The following is a 22,364-nucleotide window of genomic DNA, read 5'->3' on the forward strand; positions in this document are numbered from 1 at the left end:
ACCAGCTTTGGGGCTGCCTCCCTAGTATAGTGGAAGGTGGAAATAAGATGATCTTTAAGGTCCCTTCCACCCCAAATCCCTCTGTGATTCCATGATCCTGTGATCCCTGCTCATGTGGTCCTGCCTCTGCTATTGCTGGGGCCAGCGAGAGCTGCCTGTGGAAAGTGGATTTTCTTCTGGCTCCTGTTTTCATGGAGGGACATTGTTTTGTCTTGGCAGAGCTGGCACCAGCAGTGGTGGGTAGCCAGGAGGTGCTGACCGGTCTGTGATGTCCATGAGGCCAAAGTAAAACACTTCAAAACGTGGCCAAGACTCTTTCATTCCAGACCCAATGTTTTTGGGAAATGTGAGCTTCTGAGCTGTCTTGGGTACAGCAGCCAGGGAAGACAGGGTTTAGAAAGTGAATCTATCTTAATGGAGTGTTTCCCAGGAAAACGGGAGGAAGGAGAGCAAACCCCCCAGAGTCATCCAATCCAGGTATGTTGAGGCAGGGAGCGGCGGCTCCATGCTGGCATTGTCCCTCTCCCTGCTACCTCTGTGCTCCAAGTAAGTTTCAGGCATCTCTAAGCCACTGAAGCAAATCTGGTAGACTTTGGTACGAATGACCTGTGAGGCTGCATTTCCCAGAGGGCAACAACAGCTCTTCCATACCAGTGGTACCTGTTCTGCTGTGCCTGGTTAATTGAGCCCACTGTGGATGTTCAGGAGCGTGGATAGCTAATTTTTTTTTTTTCCTGGGGACACCGGATACAGGGAATCTGTGCATATGGGGGAATGTTTGTGGTCTTTTGCACTGGGGTAGTCCTCAGCCTTCTTGCTGGCCCACGTGCTAAGTGCTGCTGCACTCAGGTAAGGAGATAATGATCACATCATTAAGACACCACTAAAGCTGGCATTACTTGTTAGGTCAACATATTGATCTTGACATTATGCTGCAAGATGTTTTTTAGATAATGCCTGTCCATCCTGCCTCTTGCTCCAGGAGGAGGAAAGAAGAGGGAGAGAGGAAATGCAAAACTGAAAGTGTCTTGACACAGATCTTTCCCCCAGAATAAAAGCCCTTTGCGCCTTAAAAGATTTGTTGTGCCGTGGAGACTCCAGCCTTGTTGGTGCTGATGGGATTACTGGCAGATTTCCTTTAAGTCCATAGAAATCCCGAGGTAGCCGCTGGGCTCTGGGCGGATGACTTGGTAATTCTAAAAAAAGACCCTTCTTTAGCCTTGTGTGTTTGGGTGCCCAGTGCCTTGCTCTGGAGGCAGGTGGGTCGGAGGGAGGCTGCACTGACCTGCCCTGGGGTTTGGCCCCAGTTCCCCATGACCATCCACCAGTAAATGTCCCATCAGTTCACTCCCCAGATAACCTCTCTGTCATGGTACAGCTTTCTTTTCCAGCTCAGGATATATTTGCATTGTACCCATCCTCTGTGCATATTAGAAATCTTGGAAATGCCTTTTCTGTCTCCCTGCAGAAGAAAACACCTCTCACTTTTTAATAAATTCTTGTCTCGTTATCTTTTCTGTATTGAAGCTGTCCAAGCCAGTTTTTCTCATTTCACTGTGCTCTTTATATTGTGCTACTTAAAGGCAATTTGTAAAAATAGCAGCAGTTTTACTTTATATATGTATGTGTGTGTATGTGTTCGCTATCACTAGAGCTTTATTTGGTATTTTAATCTGGGCTTACTGACTGCACTTTTAAGGACTTACAAATCAAAAGTAGTAGTTCCAAAAATGCATGATGTTTTTTAGTCCCTGACTTGCAGAGAAGCAGCACTTACACCAGTGCTGAGCTGGTTCACTATCCCTCTAAATATATTTCATTAAGAACAGTCCATATGGTGTGTTAGGGAGAAGGGGAGTGCAGAGCAGAACCTGTGTCTGCCAAAGAAAACTGTTTTGATCTAATGTTGAGCATAGTACAACTTTGGGGGAAAAAAAATAAACATTGTCAGATGGGTCCTGCCAAATTTCATGATTTATCAAGAGTTTCAGGCTGTTCAGTGGTATTTTTTTTCTTCTGAATACTTCAGTTTCTGGAGTCTTGTGATTTACACAAGACTGTTCATTTTTGTTTTTTAAACATGTTGTAGGAAACACCCTCAAAACATGGAACCAGGAAGCTGCAGTGTCAGCAGGTTAATGAATCCTTTGCTGTATTATGTTGAAGATCTGGGGGGGTTTTAGTGCCTCTTGTGATTTGGAAATGGTGAGCTGTGTAACTTCAGGGTCTGAGTGAAAGAGGAACCTGGGAGAACGTAACTTCTTAGGGTGTTTGGTGTATGGTATTTCCCAAGGTAAATCCGTCAGACTTGTTCTCCCGTTCCCGTAGAGCTTCACTGCTCTCACGTGCTGCTTCTGACCTCCCAGTAACACCACTGGGTTAGCTTTGAGCTTACTGCACTGAAGTAAATTTTACAGGAACGAGATGGGGGGGATTGCAGTAGAAAATGAGCAGAGTATCAAGATGAGGAGGAATCCAAAGGGCTGGTGTCCTCCAGCTGAACGCCAAGGTTAAAATCCGACTGCTTTAGCCTGCCGTGGATCTGGGTGTGAGATCAGCACTTACTTACGGAAGGGGATAAATCTAATTTCTAGTGCACTTAAAACTGGGTTAGCAGAAGCACAGGCAAAATACCGTAGAGAACATTTGCCTCAACCTTGCCGGGTGCAAGAGAGCCTTCCACTTTCTCTTAAATCCATTTCCCAGCTTGCAGCCACCACTTGGAAATGCCCAATTATAAATTTGTGAGTCTTTTCATTGCTTGTTTCCAGGTTATTTTTCTTTCTCTCCTTTTCTTTACCCCTTCTTTTTCCCTTTGCCTATTTTAAGCCTTGGCTCCAAAATGAACGCTCTACTTCCCACAGTCCTTCATCACGCAATGTTTTCAGCAGACACTCAAGAATTAAACATGTACAATTTCCATAATACTGATTATCCCTGTTTAAGTGCTATTTTAGAGGGTATTAATTTCTGTTGCAGTAGCAGGCACAGCACTTAGCACCACCAGCCCAGTTTTCCCTCTGTGCCTTAGGCTCGGGTTTGGCATGAGCTGGGATTTGGCTGGAATTGCTCTTCGCTGCTTTTAGCCCTGTTTTTAGTGAGAAGGGAAGGGTGGCAGAGCCGTCCCAGTGAGGAGCTGGTGCTGGGCTGGAGGAAGGCTGCCCTCTGTCACTTTTGATATTTTCTGGTTTTTGTATGCAGAAACACAAAGCACAATTAGAACACAGTTATATATCCTCATCGTTATTAAAGCTTGGATTAACATGACATAAAGTTTTGTCTGGGGAGCCTTTTGCTATGGCTCAGGGAGCATTTTTGTGTGACAGTAATAGGCTACAGTTAATATACTTGAATGATACCAGAATCTATGTAATAAGACAGAACAAAGGGGGTTTATTTGAAACTGAATTACAAAGGTGGAATTATCATTGTGAACAATCCACCGAGATCGCAGCTTAATTATTGTATCTGGCGTTATTTTGGTGAAATAATGTGGAGTCAGGGAAGCAAAGTTAAAAAATATCTATCTCCCATCTTGGAAGGACATCTTGTCAGTCAGGAGGGATTGATGTGTGGACCTGTCACCTCATTTTTAACACCCAAATCCTCTCTTTGCCCGTTTTTGCCGTTTGTTTGATTTACCGAGCCTGTTTGCCGTGATTCAAGAGGCTCTTGTCGTGTTTCTAGGAGAGATTCATCACTGGGATATAATCCATTCAAATAGCTTTTGGGGAAGAAATAAAAAGTGTTTGAAGCCAAGAGGTTTCAAACAAGCCGTTCAAAGGCAGCTGTTGGGCCTGTGGAGAGGGAGGAGGGAGGCCGGGATTGTTCTCCAGGGCCTGGGGAGAAAAAGGAGTGAAAAGGTGGGAGCTTCCCTGGGGAATGGGTTGCAGGGAGGCGGAATCTGGGGGCTGGGGAGTCTGGAGCAGACAGGAGAAAAGATGCACGTCCTGTGCATGTGACCACCACAGGTTCAACACAGATGGAAATGGCACCTTTGGAAAACTTTGGGCCATTTTCACATGTAAAGCATTATTCAACTATCTTGTGTTTGTACGGACAGTTCTCCCTCTGCCTGTGCCCTGAACCCTTGTTACACAGATAATAAGTGTGGGGGAGTAGGGTTCTTTTTTAAATTTTCATTTATAAACTAAAGAAAATTACTTCTTTCTCACAGAAATCGCTTTGGTGATGTCAGTAGCTGCGGGAGGTTGAATTGACTTCAGCAACAAAAAAACCCTCTCACAACAGAAACCCTTGTTCCTTCTGTAGCAGGCTTTGAAAGAGGAGCGCTGTGGTTCCAGGATCCCGGCTTCGGTGATTACCCTGTAATCCCCGTGCCGTCCAGGGGTAATTAAAAATTGCAGCTGAACCTTGGTTTCAGATGCCTGGGTGAGGCTCTGTCAAGCTGATGAGATTTGGCGTTGTTGACACGTGTAAAAACTCAATTTACCCATCAGTACCCGTTGTTCTGGACGTTCAGTCCCTCTCCAAGCAGGATGACACCGGGGCAGAGTGGGATGCACGCACCTCGGAGGGCTGGGGAGGGAGGTAGGGAGAGGAGCTGTGCCCAGCACAGCAGCACCACTAATTGCTTTCTTTTGAATATTATATTCAGCCTTAATAGCCTGCTCTCCTGAAGGATTGCCTTTCCCAGCATTTATTATGGCTTGCTCCTGAGCCTGACCAGAGAGTGGGAAGGGGTGGAGCTGCAGGGAATAGAATCAAGGGTGGTACATTAAAATCCCATCCCAGCAGCCCAAACTGGTGTTCCTGTCTGAGTGCCCTGATTGAGCTCAGGTGGGAAGGCCAGGCTGCAGCAAGTGTCCCGAGGTCCTGGGTGATGGAAGTGGTATTTCATGTCCCGTGCTCCCCGTTCTGTAAACCGGGACCGCCGGGCAGCGGCAGCGATTGTGGCCACAGTTACCATAATGATGATTTCTGCCCTTAAAAGACTCATCCCTCAAGTGCTTTGGGCTCCTGCCCTCTCATCAAGACTAACTGTGGTATTTTAAGAGTAAAGAGGAGTCCAGACCCCTGAACAGCAGAAATCAGAGCAAATGCTTCGTGTCGGTAATTTCTCCTCCCTTGAACTGGCTGTAGTGTGGGTGATGCTGGGATGTGCTGGGGCTCTGAGCTCAGGGAAATCCACATCCCCAGCTCTGGCTGTTTCATAGCTCTGGTCTGTCCAAGCAGGTTCTGAAAGCAAAGCCAGGGACTTGTCTTCTCCTGTTTTTATCATTAATTTGTGGCAGTGGGAAAATCACTTCCTGTGCGTGGGCGCTGTGAGCTGCTGGAGCGAGCAGCGTGTCTGTATGGGGGAACTCTGCTCCAGCAGCCTGAAAGTCGTTTTTAAAAAGTGATAAATACCAGAGTAATGAGTTTAGTGTCAGTATAGTTCTCTGACCACTCACCCTGTTAGCAGCCTGCACTGGGGGGGAGGATTTGGGGTGTTCTGCACAGGCAGAGTCCTCTGCTTGCTGCAAAGCCAGGCTTGGAGGGTGGGCTTGGACCCCCAGGCCAACAAATAATGCCTTCTTGAATGCAGCATCATCGACACTTGTCACAGCAAGGGTCTGGTTTGCTAATGGTTTTTCCATAAATTAAAAAATCCCTAAATACAGAAAGATAGGCTGTGTTTGATTCGGGGTGGAAAAACAAGGGAGGACAGTTCTGCTTAGAACAAACAGCCCTGGAAAAATATTCCTTAATATGCAAGTCAGTATATGAAAAGAGCAATAAAAGGAAAAAGGATCCAGCAGGAAATAAAATGAAACTTTTTTTCATTACAGTCAAAGAGAACTTAGATGAGTTTTCCTTTGCTAATAAACTGCAGTTTGATTCTGCAGCTGAGCCTTTAGCTGGAGCTGGCTGTGGCAATTGTTCATCCTTTTTTTTTTTTTTTTTTTCAAATCTGGGCAATAAAAAGCCCTTCATGCATCAGGAAGCCTCGTAATGCAATCCTTGTCTTATCTTCACACTTATTCAGCAGGTATTTACGAAAGGGCAGCAGGAAGCTCTTTAAACCCGATCCTGTTACTTTGCTCAGGATGTCTCTTAATCAGATCTGTGTCCCTGAGTCTGGCCTGCCCTGGGACTCTGCTGCAAAGGCATCTGTGAAAACACCCTGGGTTTCTTGTGAATAGAGTTCTTCTCAGTATTCTCACTAGTAGGGAAGGCTTTGGGCTGGGTTTCTGTGCACTATGGCTTCAGGGCACAGTGAAAACCCACAGGTTATTCATGGAATCCCAGAATGGCTTGAGTGCTGTGGCTGCAGCAAAGCCTGGGAGAGAGGCAGAGTCTGAACTGGTGCTGTGATTAAATGAAATGACAACGTCCCTCTCATTGCAGCCAGAAAGGAGGACCTGTGTTTAAATTTGGCCTTCCAGGCAGTGGCACTGCTTAGTGTGGCTAAAGCCCATCATGAGAGGAAGCTGCCCCTCCTCTGGCTGGGGCTGAAACAGCCTTGGCACTTCCAGAATCAGTGCTGTCCAGGCCTGGTGGGCAGCACCTCCAAAGTATTGTTTGGAAAAGAAAACAGATTGCAACTTTGCAGCACTAATATGCAAACGAGCACTGTGAAGGGAGGAAGAATTATTTCTGCTGACGGTGCCTAATGTTCCGTGAAAGTAAAATCACCAATGCCTCGCACCTGGCTGGCTGGAATGCTGAAGGAGCAATGTTCCAGTGATGGCATTGCCTGCGCTGCCAGAGGGGGGGAGATGGGTCCTGCCCTGCCCCACGGCACCCCTCAGGCAGTTACCTGGATGGGGAGATGTGGCCTGAGAGCACCCGAGGAAGTAAAGGAGCTGACCTCCTTTGAGCTTTGGTGTTGTTGACTCGTGTGATATTTGATCTATTTAAGTTTCAGTTAAGTGATGCAGTTGCATGGAGCTCTCAGCCTTTGCTTTCCAAAGAGCAGAAGTTCTCCAGCCTTTCAGCATCAGAAGCTTAAACCTGTAAAACCCGACAGCTCCAGTGTGAGCCCCAAAAGAACAGTTTAAAATTATTGTGCATGCATTTAAAAAGTAGCCCTTGTGTGGGTTTGCCTCGGGTTTTTATCTGGTGGTGGCTCTTTCGGGCAGGTGGGGAGGGAGGGCACATGGAGCAGGATGATGGAGCTTGGGTTCTTCAGTGAGTTGTGGATCCCAGAAGAAAACACTTGCCAAAAGTTGTTCTGTTGTTGGGGAAGTTTGTAGAAAATAATGCACACTATGTGCATGTGTAGGGAGATGGGGGCCTCAACAAACAGATGGAGAAGGATCAGTGTGGGAGGGGGATCCCCCGATGCCAGCAGGGAACTGAAGGCAGAGTTCCAGGATGGTGCTTGGCTCTGGGGCCACGTGCGGGTCACTAAAACGCCTGTAACTCAATTTCCCTTCTAGTCCCACCCTCTTCCTTGTCTGTTAGATGGGTAAAACACAAGGATGTTTTGAGGCAGGGTGAATTAAGTGTTTGTAAGGGAGCCTGGATGCTCTCCAGCAGATGTTTGGAACAGGATTCTGTTCTTGCCTCTCCGGGGAAGGGCGGCAGCAGGAGCTCCGTGATTTAACCCCAGTTTCAGATTGAATGACTGGTTTTAGCTGCTGTGGCACCTCTGTCTGTGGCCAGGTCAGTGTGTGTGTGTTATGCTGATGGGTACAAAATGTGTCATCGTGGCAGCCCTTGATTTGCTTATATGACATGTGCCATCTGTGTCACCGTCTAGAGCAATTTCAGGCATGTAGGAAGTGCTGGGTGGTGGCACTCTGGGACCTGCTGCTGTCCCTAGAGAGACTGAGGCCGTGAGCCTTTGGGCAGTACCACGTCCCTGCCCGTTCTCAGCAGGACACTGCTGTTCTGTGGTGAAATCTGAAGTTTGTTGGTGCAGTTGTCCATCAGTGAAGGGCTCTATCAGCACCTGGAAGGTTGTTCACCCCATCCTTGGGGATTTGTGAGTTTGTAGTGACCTTGAGGAGTTGAGTCTCAGGTCCTTGCTGCAGGGTGGTTGAGTGTACCACTTGTACCCTCAGGATCCCAGAGCACTGGACTGCAGCTGGACACTCATTCCCTGCAGCTCTGCTGGCCTGGGAGAAGGGCAGGAGGACAGGGATGTCCCTCCGGCTCCTGCGCTCTCCGAGCCGCGGTCTCGGTGCCGGCTCCTGACTCTCTTAATCCATTTCAGAGATGCAGCACTGGAACCTATTTTCCCGTCAAGCTAAGGAGACCCAGGGGAGGAGAGCTGCCTGTGCTGCGGGCAGGGATCGTTCTGGGCAATTAGACCTGGCTTCGGGACTTGATTGCAGAGTCACCCCCGCCCAGGCTCTGCTCTGACGAGGCAGCTTTTCTGTTCCCTAAAAGCACAGCCAACAAACGCATGCCCTGCAGCTGGGAGAGAGGAGCTCTGGCTCTCTGTGTTGTCTTCAGCCTGATTTTCATAGTGAAAGGCATCCCTGGAATACCTGGTGTTGCAGGTAACTGGGACATGAGGGACACCTCCTCAGCAGAGGAGCTGCCCATGCCTGAAGGATGATGAGCTGACTCCCAGGGTGGTTTGGTTTGTCCCATTTTCTTGCAGGGACCCCAGTGTCTCTCCCTGGATGTGTGGGTGTATCCTTCTGGAGAAGTGTCCCTGGGAGTTTATCCACTCCCAGCCATTCTGCTGCTGGAGAGGTCATTACCTTATGGCACTGGCCTTCCTTCTTTCCCTACCTCTTCTCACCACCTTCTCTGCTACAGGCCCTGGTGCTGAGGAAAGAACTGGTTTTTGTTTCTGAGTTGTTCATTGGTTTGGTGGGGTTTTTTGCAAGAAGCTGTGTTCCTTATCGGTGTTGTTAGCTAGCATGTGCTAGAAATCTGTGGGGCACAAGGGAAGCTCTCAGCCAAGACAGCAGGTAAAGGAACGCTCCAAGAGTCCTCGCATAGTTAATAACTTGATGGGAGCTTTGCTTTCATCAATACTCCATGTTATTAATGCCAGAGAAGGAATTAATGAGAAATTGTCTACAAAGTCATGTTTAATTTGTCCTGCTGTGGAAAGCTGTTTTTTCTGGAGAGCATTAGTCATTCTTACATCCCCCTTGGTAGAGTAAGTGTTGAGTAACGTGTTCGTGTTTTGCAGGAGCATTTTGAAGTCCAACAGTAGCCACAGTGCTTTTTGGCAAGCGTTGGGGATGCTCTTTGCCATGTCACGGCTGGTGAGCAAGCCCCGAGATTAACGTGATTGAATGACTGTTTTAATTTCAGCCCTGATGGAGCAAAATTAGTTACAATGATATGTGTGTGTTGAATAAAATTGTAGTTTTATTAGCTATAATTGCTGAAGAAGACTTTTTAAAGCCTTGACTGCTGGGGGGAAAAATTGCTAGCACTGGAATTTGTGCTTGCACAGTATGGTATTGATTGTTATCATGGTGCATAATCTGTCAGCCCGCGGTTGGGAAGTTGTCACCTCTGCACACTGGGGAGGGCTCAGCCAGGGACCTCACCCTGTGCCTCCAGCACCCTGGGGAACAGGACCCACATCGTGCCTGGTCCACGGAGGAGGTGAATCCCTCACCAGGGAGCTGGGAGCCAGGGTTACCTCAGGAAACTGGAGCAGCACTCCCAGCCTGGAGGTCCCCGCTTTGCTCCCTGGAGCATTGCCCAGGATGGGACCAACGTGGTGGGGTGGTGGCAGAGGGACCAGCCATGCTCTGGGTTGGGTCTGGTGTGATCATCCATGCTGGGACACAGTGCTGAAGGAGCCTGGGTGATGGTCAGGGGAGCTTGGGGGAGCCTTGGGGCAGGAGACAGAGCCGTGCTGGGAGGAGGGGAGCGTGTGTGATAGAAAGAGGGGGAATAATTTGTTTCTTTGTTTAATTCTGTTGTAATCAAGCCCAGAGGCCTGGTGTGGGGGAGCCATTTCAAACTGTCTGCCATGCAATAGACATTTGTCTTAATTTATGTGGGGGGAGGTTGTAAATCTGCAGGAGTGTGTTGCCGACGCTTGGATTTCACATGCGCATTTAAAATAACAGCACCTGACAGTTCACTGGCAGCTAAGAGGTTTTTCTGCTTCAGAAAACAAAATATCGGAGGAGTTGCGCAGTGTGGATAAATAATTTGAGGAATTAGACCAGAGTATCCAGCACACCTTTCTTGGGAGAACAGAAGAGATGATAGACCTGTAAAGTTCTCAAGTCGGGGATGGAGGGAGTAGAGTCACAACCAAATTGTGTGGGGCTGAATGTTGTCCTTCAGTAATTCCTTCCCTCCCCAGACCCAGCTGGAATTGCCACCGTGTTTCATTCCAGGTGTAATTCCATTTGTCTGCCCTAATTCTTTGTGAAGGGATGGAGAACATAGTGCCAAATCTGCTTGGGAGTGCTGAAAACAACCCCTCCATCCCAGGGAGGCACTAGTGGGGAGCACAGGAACACCTCAACCTGCTCTGGGCGTGTTGGAGACTCAGGGTTTGGATCAGGAAAAGCCTCCCTGGGCTGGATGAGGGGGAATAAAGGCTGCTGCGTGTCCCTGCAGTGTAGTTATGGGGGTTTCATTGTGGAAGTTTTACTCAGCGAGTAAACTTGATTCAAATGGGAGAACCAGAACACGGAGGTGTGGAACGGTGGCGGGTGTTGCTCCTGCGCACACAGGTGCCCTGTACAGCAATGTTGGCTTCACAAGGAGTGTCTGTGGGCACCTCTTGGGTCTGTGTCCATGTGGGCATTGCGCAGTTGGAGAGATACAGAATGAAGCTTAAAGTTTTCCAGAAAAAAACCTGGTTTGGTCCTTCCACTTTCGGTGGCAGCGCCATGCTCCAGTTTCTGCAGCAGCATCCTCCAGATTCTTCGGGAGCTACTGCTGGGTTTTGCAGGGCACTCAGCCTGTTGGTTCCAGTGGGAGTGACTGTGGGCTGTGCTGGGTCTGATCAGCTCCTGCTGCCTCGTGGAAAAGAGGAGTTGAAAATCCTAAAGAGGAAAGTAGGAGGAAGGACTGGAGAATACTGTGTGTTCTTGTGCTGGGCTAGATCACTTGCATTAAATTCAGAGCCTTTCTGAGTACAATTAATAGTCATTTTATTTAGGTCACCCTGGTTTTGTTGCTTTAAATGTATGCCTCCATTAAAGTGGAAGAAAATCAAATACATTTATCTCCGTGGAGCCTTTTGTGAACTAGTTGGGCATATTTTAAATAACCCTGGGAACTGTTAGGATTATTAAAGCTTTTGGCTCCTCCAGGTTTTTTTTCTTTCCTCCTATTCTCCCCTATTCCTCCTTCCAGGCAGTGAGTAATGAAGTGGTAGAGGCCTTCCTTTTCTCAGAGCCCCAAGTGGATTGGAAAAAAAAGAAGTTAAATAAACTGAAGCCCATTAGTTAGGCTTTATGTAAGAAACTGGGTCTGCATTGGCTGTATGGATGGGCTGTGCTGGGACAGAGGAGTCTGGGGGCCTTAAGTGTCCATTTGTAACTGGTGTTCACTGGCAAGCCTTTTTCATCTTTTTTTTTTAGTTACCCTAAGACTGTTCATTTTGTAACACTCACCTGATGCTCAGAATGAGTCCAGATTAATCAGCTCCTCTAAGCTTCCATATTGAGCCACGCTCCATCTGAGTGAGGCTGGGAGTTTGGTGGATGTGGCTCAGCCTCCCCTTCCGGTGCTGATGCCTCCAGGGCTTCGCTGGGGCTGAGGGTCCAGCAGGCAGCATGTGATGGGTGATGGTCAAGCTTTGCAGGTGACAGTTCCATCTTCCAGTCCTGCTTCTAACCCTGGAAAAACCTTCCTTGTCTCTTGCATGCAGAGTGTGAGCTGCATGTTTTGAGATGAGACCTGGAAAACTTGCAGTTTTATCTTTAAAACACTGGGCGAGCAAGGGGCTGGAGGAGGGGGTTAACTTGGGCAGTCACAGCCCCTGAATGTACTTGAGTTTCAGCTTTGGGTTGTTTTTTTTTCCCTTCCCCTGAAATAGGGATCAATTTGCTTACTACAGGGTTTACTGCCGGTTACCTTGACTGTGTCCCTTATTTCTCCTTGATGAAAACTTGAACAAGCCGCTTGTGTTTGCTTCACAGAGAACCGTGAGAAACGGGCTGTGTGTGTGAGGCAGTGTGGTTTGCTCATTCTATTCAGCCCTTTGTATATTCAAATTCTTCTAGTTTGAGTTCTTGCTGTTCTGCCAGATTTCCATACCATTGATGGGTTTTCTGCATTAATAAGTTTCTCTCCCCCCTCCCTCCCATACCCTTGCCACCTTTTTGCAACTGGTGAAAAGTTTTTCTAAGCGCGCTGCCCTCTCCATATTGATTTTCTTCTCCTGCTTGTCTCACCAGCTCTTAGATGTTTTATTTTGCAAAGCGTTAATAGAATTTTCCTTTTGCCACTGCACTTTATCTATTCAGGAGGTTTCAAGAAGTCTCATTGTGTCACCGGACTATGGAGGAAAGAGGCTATTCTTCTGCTACAATGGCTGCCCTAAAAAATAACGCAGGGTGGGGTAAGCACAGAAAGGGCAGAGACGGAGATAAAATGTTCTGACCTTAGGAAAGAGAAAAGATAACCAATTAGACATTGTTGAAAGGGCACCAGCTGGCTCAAAGAACACCCCACTGATTATTTTTTCTTCAAGGCATACTTGGGCCACGTCTGAACTCAGCTGCAGAGACGCTCCCCCCGTGCAGGTTTCATATGTGGACTGTCAGGGCTGACCCTTTTTCAGGGAGCTGGTGCCCGGCCCTGATCCCAGCAGTTGGTGCTGCTGGAGGGGGGAAGCGCCCGCTCCAGGGTGCCTGTGCTCCTCGAGGCCCCAGGAAACCTTCCTCCTGGATTAGCCTCTGCAGCCTGTGCTTGTTACTGCTAATAGGGATTTATTTGCATAAAAAAGGTCTCTGCCAAGATCATCATTCCAGCTTGGTACACATGGCACAAAGCCGTGTTTGCCCAGAGGACTGGGGGGAGACCTGTTGGGTTGGACAGGTGGGAGAAGGGACAGGAACTGCAGAGCCCAGTGTGACCAGGGGCTGCACCCAGAGCCCCTCGCCCCTCCAGTGCTTGGTCTGATGCCGGGACCAGCCCCTCCTCTGCCCTGGCAGCTCTTGGAGGAGCAGGATGCGGCTGCACAAGAGGTTCAGGGCTGTGGTGCTGCTGCCAGCAGCGGCTGAGACGTGGCCATGCTGGAGTGAGAGCAGAGTCATGTTGTGCCTCACCTGACATGTCTTCTCCCCCTAACCAACACAGCAGCCTTCTTGAAGTCCTCAGTAACGTCCTTGCGGGAGGAGGTGTCATTTTGGCAGGACGGTGTGGGTCCAGCCTGGAGAGCTTCCATGCAGGGTCGGGGGACAGGGGACCTCCTTGGGCTGCTGGGTCTGTGTTCCTGGGCATCCAAGAGCTCTCCAGGCTCTGGAGGCAGAAAAGTTTGATACTAAACCTTTTGCATCAGGGATTGAGTAGAGACAGAGTGTGGCTGGTGCGGGGGCCGAGGAGGCACCGGGAGCTGCGATGCCCCAGGAAACGGCAGCAGGTGCAACGTGTAATTTTTGGTTCTAGTGAGGCCAAGACCTGTGAGAATGAAAAATAAAGATAGCTGAGCAAACATAACCCTGGAGCAGAGATAAGCAGGGTGAAGGGCAGCCTGGTCCTTATCTGCCTCCTGGTATTGCTCATCCTGGTGAGTTTTCCCCCTTGGAGGGAAGACAGAGACAGCAGGACAAACGGCTCTGTGCTTAATGCAGTTTGGGTTTTTCAGTGCATCAGCATCTTTAGGTCTCAGCCAAGATGGGTATCAGGAGACCTGTAGTTCTGCACTTTCTCAGGCCATTGCTAGCACTTTCTGCAAACCATTTTGACTAAAAAAGTTACAAACAACTTAGGGGAGAAACAGGTTTTCAGATGAATTTTAGGCATCACATAAAGTTTTGCTGCACTGGTTTTTTTTGCTGTCTCCTGGAACATATTTCAGTCCCTCAGAAACTCAGGAGGTTCAAGCTGTGTTTTCACTACCTTCCCAAACTCCTCCTGCCCAGCCAAGGTTGAGATGTAATTTTTCACAGACATAGGCTGGATGTCTGTCTGCTGCCTAAGAGGACATTTGGGGGGACAGGGAGACCTTCGGTGGCACGCTGTGACATGAGGAGAGCATGTAACTGCATTGTAATCACTCAGCTAAAACAAATGATTCATAGAAAGCCAGAATGCAAGCACAAGGAAGTACAGAAAAATTACCGGTGGAAAAAAAATCCAAAAACCTCAAACAAAAGTCCCAAAGCCACACCCCCCAGCCAAGCAGCAGAGTCCTTTAGAGGATAAAACCTTTTCTTTAAAGTTCTTCTTCCTTCCTGCAACACCTTCTGCAATTCACTGTTACAGGTTTTCATCATCCCTGAGTTTACAACAGGGAATTGCAAGTCTGTAATTTCATCTCAGAGCTTGCCCAGGACGTGTCTGGTGGCACACGGGACCCACCTGCCCCCGCTCCTGCAGCCTCAGAGCACCAGCTCAAGGTGTGATAATGCTGGGAAATCAACCCCAGCACAATATCCTTGTGCAATAAGTGCAAAATTTTAGGTGTGGCTGCACAGATTAAATGGAGGTGGAATAAATCATGCAAATCCTAATGAAAGTTGAAAGCAATTTGGTTGCACTTCAATACATTTCATCAGTCATCTCTCTTCTGAAGTGGAAATGCCGAGCCTGATGCGAATGAAACTTCCTCCCTCCTCCCTCTTCCCTCTCCTCCAGCTTTTCAAAGGCCCTTTTGAAAACCTCTGAATACCTTTCTTGGCTGACCAGATTTTACCCTGCTCATACCTCTTTTAACCTAATTCTCAGCCAAGACAGTGTCTCTAATTTGGAGAAGTCATGGGCTTGATTTGCATCCACAGTTCCTCCCTTGGCCCTTTCTTGTCTCCCTGCAAAAGGGAGATGAGGCACGGCCAGGGACTGATGTGAAATGGAAGAGCTGCTGAAATATTTGGCTGTTTAGGGCCAGCACTTTCAGTGGTCACTTTTCCACTTCAGGATCAGATGTCAGCCAGGGCCGGGAGGGGGAAAGCAACAGGTTTCCAAAATGAGGAGCTGCCTCTGGCCAAAACCAAGGAGTTCTGCTCCATCCAGGCTACTCCTGCTGTGTCCCCCCTCCCTGGTGCGTGTGCCGAGTTCGAGTTGCCAGCGTATGTTAAAGCACAGCTCTCCCCTCTTTGTCTTGCAGGTAGAGGATGCCATGCTAATGTTTGACAAGACGACCAACAGGCATAGAGGTAAGAGGGGTTGGGAGCTCTGACCTTGCAGTGTTGTGGCAGCTTCTGCATGGGGGAGCCAAAACCGCATTCAGTGTGATGAGCTGGTGGCCAAATCCATGGTGCTAAATCCCTCTGTCCTGCAGGTAGCACAGGGAGGGGCTGCTTGGCATGGCATGCCTCATGCACCGGATTTTATTGTTAGAAGTGACTTTCCTGATCAGTCTAATGACCTTACTTTGGGAGGACCATTGTCAGGCTCCCTGGAGAGGGTAAATTCCGTGGAGCTGGATGTGCTGAGGCTGCCGGGAAGCAGCGGGTTTGTACCGAGGTGGCTGGCATTAGTTAAGCTGGGCATAAGGCCAGTTAAGCTGAAACACCAGGAAATGAAGGTGCTAAAGCCATCCACTGGGATTTCAAGTGTGCTGGAGTTGTGAAACTGAGTGAGGGCTGTTCGTCCTCCGGTAGTGGTAGCTCTAAACAAGCAGGATCTCCAGAAGAGGAATTTCTCTGCACATATTTCTCGAGAGAGACGAGGCTTCATCATTCCTTGTACAGCTCTGTGAAGAGGAGCTGAGGATTATTTTCTCTGTCACAGCCATTCTTTTCAGTGGAAATAAACGATGCTGCTGTGCCTTTCGGAGAGCTGTTCCCATTCCTGCTGCATTCCCGAGCTCTGGCAGCACTGCGTTCTGCTGGGAGCAGCCAACAGGAGCTGCCCTGGGGACAGGCCCCAAGGCCCAGTTCCCTGCCCTCCACTGGAGATGGATTTTCTGCCGTGGTGCTGGGAGGCAGCGCGTGGCTCCTGCCCCCGTGCGACGGCGCGGGCTCAGCGCCGGGGCTGCCGCTGGCTCCGGCCCCGGGGTTGATCTGGTTATTGTCTCAGGCATGGAGGTGGCAGCTGCTCTAAGTGGTCTGGGGAGGCTGCCAGGGGGTGGGAAGGAGCTTGTGCCCATCCAGGATGGGAGCCCCGGGAAGGGGAGAGGGGGACAGCCGCCTCCCCTCACCTTCATCTCCACACAGGGTCAGCAGAGCTGACCCCAGCGTGCTCTGAACCCTCACTGCTCTGATGTTTGCTGTAACAAGAAACTCAGTGTGAGCAGATGGCTGGGTGAGTCAGGCAAGCCTCCGGGATAGCATTCCCTCCCTCTCCCTCCAGCAGCTCCCTCCCAGCCACTGATTCCTCTCCAAAGTCAGGGATCATAGTACCCTGGAAAGTTCAGCAGTGAGCACAAGAATTGCTCAGGAAGATCAGCTTTTCCGAGCCACAGAGGGTGTGTGAACAGCCAGTGCCTATCCATTTGTAACAGGGAACTGTTTAAAGCTCTTACTTAGGTTGAAAAGTTCAACCCCTGACAACTTTCTTTTATGTCCAGGGAATTTTCCACCCTTCTCCACGCAGTCACCCTTAAACGGGCCATAAATACTCTTCTCCATTCAGGATGTCGGCACGTTGTTTGTTGCGTTTAAAAGCTGCCTGATGTGGAGCTTTGGTGCTGGGCACAAGGGCCCCATGGCTCTGTGGTCTAGGAGCAAGGAGAGCTGAGGGGTCTGGTCCCAGCAAGGCATGTACTCAGCAGGTTTGGCCTCTGAGACAGGTGGAAGTAGTCTCAATGTGCTGAAATGTCCAAAATCCTGGAGCTGGGTTCCCACCTGGCTGTGCCTGCAGTGAGCCACCTTGTGCCTGCTCTGCCCAGGCTCTGCTGCCGGGGTGGGCAGGAGGCTGTGCAGGGACGTTAAAGCAGAGCAGTGGTGTGTGAGCCCTTCCTGTGCTTTCTGCAGGATGCTTGTCTGGTGTTCCTCAAGGTGACCCCTGCTCTGTCCCCCGCCAGTGGCTCTGTGCTGCTGTAAGCACTTCCCGAGGTGGGAGGGCACGGCAAGTGGTGTCTGTGCTCTGCTAGTGCTGAGCTCTGCTCTAGCAGCCCTGCTTCAGCGTTTCTGTGCTCTTTGGGGAGCCTGCAGCAGTGTGCCAGGGAGCCTGCAGGTTTGAACCTGGGTAATGAGTCCCAAAGGACCAAAGCAGGCTCCAAATGCCAATGTGATGTTACCCCACAACCTCCCCTGTGCTCCACAGAGTCAGGCTCTGCACCCAGGTCTGTCATGCTGGGGACAGGGTGGGCTGGAGTCCCTCTCCTGGCAAAGAAGGGAGTTCTCTGGCACCCAGGAGAGTGAGCTCTGTTTGGGAGGCTGTATCCCAAGGGAACAGGCTTACCCTGTTGAAGGACAATGCTGCCTGTTTGCTGGGATTAGCCAAAAATCCTGCGACTGGGGAAGCCCGGACGGTGCCGAGGGGCTGCACAGCTGCCAAAGGAGAGAGAAGACTGAGCTCTGGGTCCTTACCCCTGCAAAGTACAGGTGGAAGGAAAAATCAAGTGTAAAAGGCAGAGTAAGAGTCCTCTTCATCTTCACGCTTGAATTTATCCAGCCTTTTGTGGCATTTTTTCCTGCTCTGTACAGGTAGCTACGCTAATCAGCCTAATGAACTGGCTCAGGGCTGTGGTGATGAAGTGAATTCTGCCGCCTCGACCACCGATAAAATCACCCCAGATTTTACAAATTGTGACACTCTGATTGTGTTGGAAGCATGTTTAAAATGCGGTAGTGTGCAGCAACAGTGTTAATGGCAATTCTTAAAACCACTTGTGGGTTGCAATCTGTATCTTCAAATTAGCCACGGGAAAGAGGAATGGCAGATAAAATATCCGCTGTGGTTTGCTGTCGTTAGTCTATGCCTGGAATAATCATCGTGGGCACGGAAAGGGAAAAGGATTAAAATTCACTCCCTACTGCTAGAAGGCGAGATAAATTTCCTTGCAAGCAAATCGAGAGGGTTTGTTGACATAATTCTGGCACGTGTGTGTTGCTCCTGTGTGTGTATTTGGGGAGTGTGTAACTCACCTGCACCAGCTCTGCTTGGTGGAAATGCAGAGACTGAACCAGGCAGAGGAAGAGGGATTTTCAAAACTGCTCACCCTGGATTGAAAACCCCACCCAAAATAAAACTTCGTGCCTGGCATGGAGCACTTTGCCTCTGTGGTGGGCTTGATCTTGGAGGTCTTTTCCAACCTCAGCGATTCTATGATTCTATAACCTTAAAAATGCCATCAGGCCAGTCATGCTGGGCCTCTGCTGGAGTATGTTAATGTCCAGCTATTCCTGGATGTTCTCTAAGGAAAATAAGACTCAGCTCTTACATTTCATGCTGATCTATTTAGCTGTATTAAAGGCAGACTGCAAAATCTGAGAGTTTAATTGGAGTGGTTAATTTTGGAGTATTGTAGGCAAGACAATCCCAGTAATCACTGGGATGTCTCCTTCCAAGGGTTCTCCTGGCTGTGACAGTGGGCACACAGAGAACCAGCACTTGATAAATATCCCTGGGTCAGCTTGTTTAGGTGCGCTTTCTTTTTGGAAAGAAAGCATTGGTGATCCTCTATTTCTGTACTACTGTATTTCTGCACTCCTCTAAAAACCACACACATAAGTTCTCCCAACATTCTGGCAGATCACTTCTGTCACTTTCTTCACTGCCTAAAATTTCGTAGAGCTGAAAATTACTGGGTCAATCTTGAAAGGATTCAGTAATTGGAAAGAAAGAAAAAAAAAGAGGGTGGTGTTATTTTGTTACCCTTGCAAAGTGCAGATAAAATCTAGAGTCCAGCATTAGTTATTGATCTTTGGAGGTGAAGGGAGCCTGGCAGGATGATGATGTCCTTCTAACTTCATTATGGAGAGGAGCTCCAGGAAGCATTTCAGTGTGCTGGGGTGGGGGCCGTGCCCTTGGGCTCTGCTGCGCCGGGCGATCCTGATCCCGCAGCCAGGGAGGGTTTGTTGTTTCCAGCAAAGCTGAGAAAAAGCACCAGACCAGCAGGCTGCTTGTGAAGAAAGAGGAGGGAAGGGACAGTTAGATCAGTTGAGGGGTGCAAGAGCGGCCTGTCCTGAGTTGATCCCAGCATGAGGTAGAGATAAGCCGGGAGAAGGGGGTACAGTGGTTCTGTATCTCAGTGGGACACTCTTGGTCCCAGCCCTGGGTAATCCCTGCCCAGCCTGTGCTTGTTCCATGGGTGCCTGCAGCCTTCAGCCACCCCAGAAGCTGTCCAGGACCTGCATCCCAGCAGCCCCACATCTTGGACTCGCAAAAAGCCTAAGATGTTGAGTGACTGAATCCCCCAAGCTGTAATTGCGGGTATTGAGTGTAATACTATATGTTTTTCAAAGCCGTCCAGCCCCCGGAGTTATTTTCATATCAATTAACCTTCTTGCACAGTTAAGGATGGCAGCAGAGAGAGGAGGGAAGTGAAAGCCTGTGATTTGGACTCCTTTAATCTTAAAACTAAACAAAATTAAAGCGAGGCAGGCTGTCTGTGGGGTGCAGACAACATCCTACGTGTTAGGGGTTAAACCATATCCAGAGACAGACGCTGATGGCGGCAGAGCTCTGCGGTCACTTGGATTTCTGCAGCTGATGCAGAGTTCTCCCTGCTTCCCATGCTGCAAGGAGGGTGCCCAGGCAGGGGCTGGGGGGCACCTGGGTGTGCCTGGGGCTGGGTGATGGGTGAGCATCCCTCTGGCTCCCAGGCCCTTGCAGGAGGTGCCCACCATGCCCTGAGCGGGACACCAGGAGACCGCTGGCACCCACGCATGGCATCGTGGACACTGCTGTGCCCAAGGCTGGGGGTTGATCTGAACCCACAGAACTCAGACTGAGAGGTTGGTGCCCCCCATGGCACTAAAACCACACCCCAGAGCACAGGGGCTCTCCCATCCTTCCCACGGGCTCCGCTCTCAAGGAGGAAGGTGAGGGTCATGTCCATCCAGCAGATTCCAGTGCATGAAAGTAATTGTCCAGGTGGAAGCAGTTGGTGTAATGGTTGTGTTTATTGGGAGAGACAGGAGTGGTGCTGTTAGAGAGATATCAGCTGTGCCTTGGTGAAGGAGGAGGCTTTTCTGAGGAGAAAAAATAGCCTTTTGTGTTCTGTCTGGCTGGACCTCGGTTCTGGAGCTGATCTCTGAGGTTATAATTGATATTTTTATAGATGAGATATAATTAAGTCACTGCAATTATTTGTTTATCGCCATCTCCCTCAAGTCAGGCAAGGTCATGTGCATTTAAAAATACGTCCCCAGGCAGTTTTGAGTAAAGAGTAGTTAAAATATATAGAAATAATTGCCTAATTTGGTCATTTTGAGAGTAGCTTTTCTTGGCAGCAGCCTGGCTATAGCACCGAGTATCCTTAGAACTGGTCGGAGGGAGCCTTCCCTCAGCTCACAGATTGTGCTTTTTAGGAGTCTGGGGCTGAGCGAGAGCTGCTCCAGCAGGTTTGACCCACAGATTTGGGGAAAAGCATCCATAGACACGGTGATGATGTTTTTTTAAAACATAAAGTGCTTTAAGGGCTTTGGATGAAAAGTGTGACATAAGCTATAAATGGAGGCAGTGTTATTGTTATTGCTTTCCGAGATGAGATGGGCTTTTATTCCCCTGTCAGCTGTATCACTTCATAAATGGGACTCCAGAGAGTGCGGTTGTTTTGCGGGAAGCTCTGGCTCCACACCGCTCCCTCCCCGTGAAATCCATCCCAGGGACCTGGGGCTGGCAACGGAGAGCTTTAACCCTTCGTGACAGAGCTGAGGAGTGTTCATCTTCTCCGGAGGATCAGGGAGCAGTAGCTGCACACAGAGGGTTTGGAGCAATTTTTAAGCAAATATTTTCTTCTAAACTTCACGTGAGGGCTGTGAAGATTCATTAGTTAATGTTATTTACCATTTACACACCTATCAGTGAACACCATCAGTCACACCTGTCTGTTTAGATTGCAGCAGTGACATGTGCCATGTTAATATTTTATATGTGTGTGTTTTTAATATTACATCCCCCCCTTATAAATATTCATTTCTTAAACACATTAACGGCTGCAGCGCTGCAGAGCAGCCCTGACATCTCTGCTCCGTGTCACCAGTTCTCCAGGCTGGGGGATCCAGGGTAGGAGCTGGGATGGCAGCAGCATGAGGAGAGCTGCTCTGCTCTCAGGGCTGGGGGCCACTTCCCAAGTTTCCTATTTGGCACCAGTTTGTTGCCCTTAGGCTCTCATCAGGTGATGGGGACTGTGAGTGTCCCCCTGGGGCAGGGTGACAGCTGTTCTGGGGAAGTGCCATGCCCGTGGCTCGCCCAGCTCTGTCCTGCTCTGTCCTGCTCCCTGCTTTGGTGTTAATAAACACAAAACAAAAAGGAAAAGCTGCCAATTCTTGGATCCATCTCCCTTGTCTTTTAATTTCCTGGCTGGTGCACCTGATGTGAAGTGTAAAAATAAACACAGGCCAGTGTGAGCCCCGCATCCCAGCGGGCTCCAGTTTGGAATAGCAAATCAGGCTCCTGGCCACGCTTTTCCAGGCGATTATGGAACGTCTCAGGTGGTTACAGTCATCCTGCCCCTGGCCTCACGCTGGATAATGCCACCTGAGGCTTGGAATAATTGCCCGGCTCTGGACTGTCTGTCAGACCTTATTGCTTAATTTTATACCCATAATGAAAATTCCATCCAGAGGACGAGACGGAGCGAGCAGCTGCCCTGGCTGGGGTGCACCCAAGGAAGAGATGCCTGTGGATGCTTTCTCTGAAGAAGGGGAGAGGCTCCACTTGCAGCAGCACTCGAGAAAGGGGCTGGTGTTTTTATTTTCTTGTTTAACAAACAAACTGCAATAGTAATACTGATTAGGAAAAAAAATCCCTCCAGCCTCCAGTAAAGGCTGCAAACTCAGCCCAGCAATTCATTTGGAACCTCCAGTATCAGAGACTTTACGTTAAATACCAACTTAAAAGCACGTTGTAAAGAACAGTCAGGTTGTAAACTCATTTGTATCTTGTCTTCATGGCCATCACAGGTGAAGAAATCACTTAATTCTCTGTGCCCAGAAGGAGAGCCCTATGCAGCCTGACCTTTCTGACCTGGATTTATCCAGCATCCTTTCAATCAGCCCTTGTGCAGGTTGAGGAGATGGTGGCTGAAGGGCTCTGACCCCAGCGCTCACCCTCCCCAGGATGGAACAGCTCAGGAAGGAGCCTCAGAGCCAGAGTGCACAACTGTCTGGGGAAATGCAGCATCTTCTGTGGCACCTGTGCACAGGATCTTAAACAGCTTTTCAAATATCAGTTGAGTTTTCTGGGGTGCAGTA

General features: G+C 49.2%; 1 protein-coding gene across 16 annotated transcripts in view; it reads left to right on the forward strand.

Moving 5' to 3' along the window:
* The window catches only part of MSI2 (musashi RNA binding protein 2), a 213,110-nt gene that overhangs the window by 112,493 nt on the left and 78,253 nt on the right, over positions 1-22,364 (forward strand). For all 16 annotated transcript variants that reach the window (XM_048324649.1, XM_048324651.1, XM_048324655.1 and 13 more), the window contains one exon: positions 15,164-15,212. In XM_048324649.1, coding sequence (XP_048180606.1) covers positions 15,164-15,212 — 49 coding nt within the window. The remainder of the gene's footprint in view (positions 1-15,163; positions 15,213-22,364) is intronic.

This window comes from Corvus hawaiiensis, chromosome 20, assembly GCF_020740725.1.
Source record: "Corvus hawaiiensis isolate bCorHaw1 chromosome 20, bCorHaw1.pri.cur, whole genome shotgun sequence".
In the NCBI taxonomy this organism is placed as follows: domain Eukaryota; kingdom Metazoa; phylum Chordata; class Aves; order Passeriformes; family Corvidae; genus Corvus; species Corvus hawaiiensis.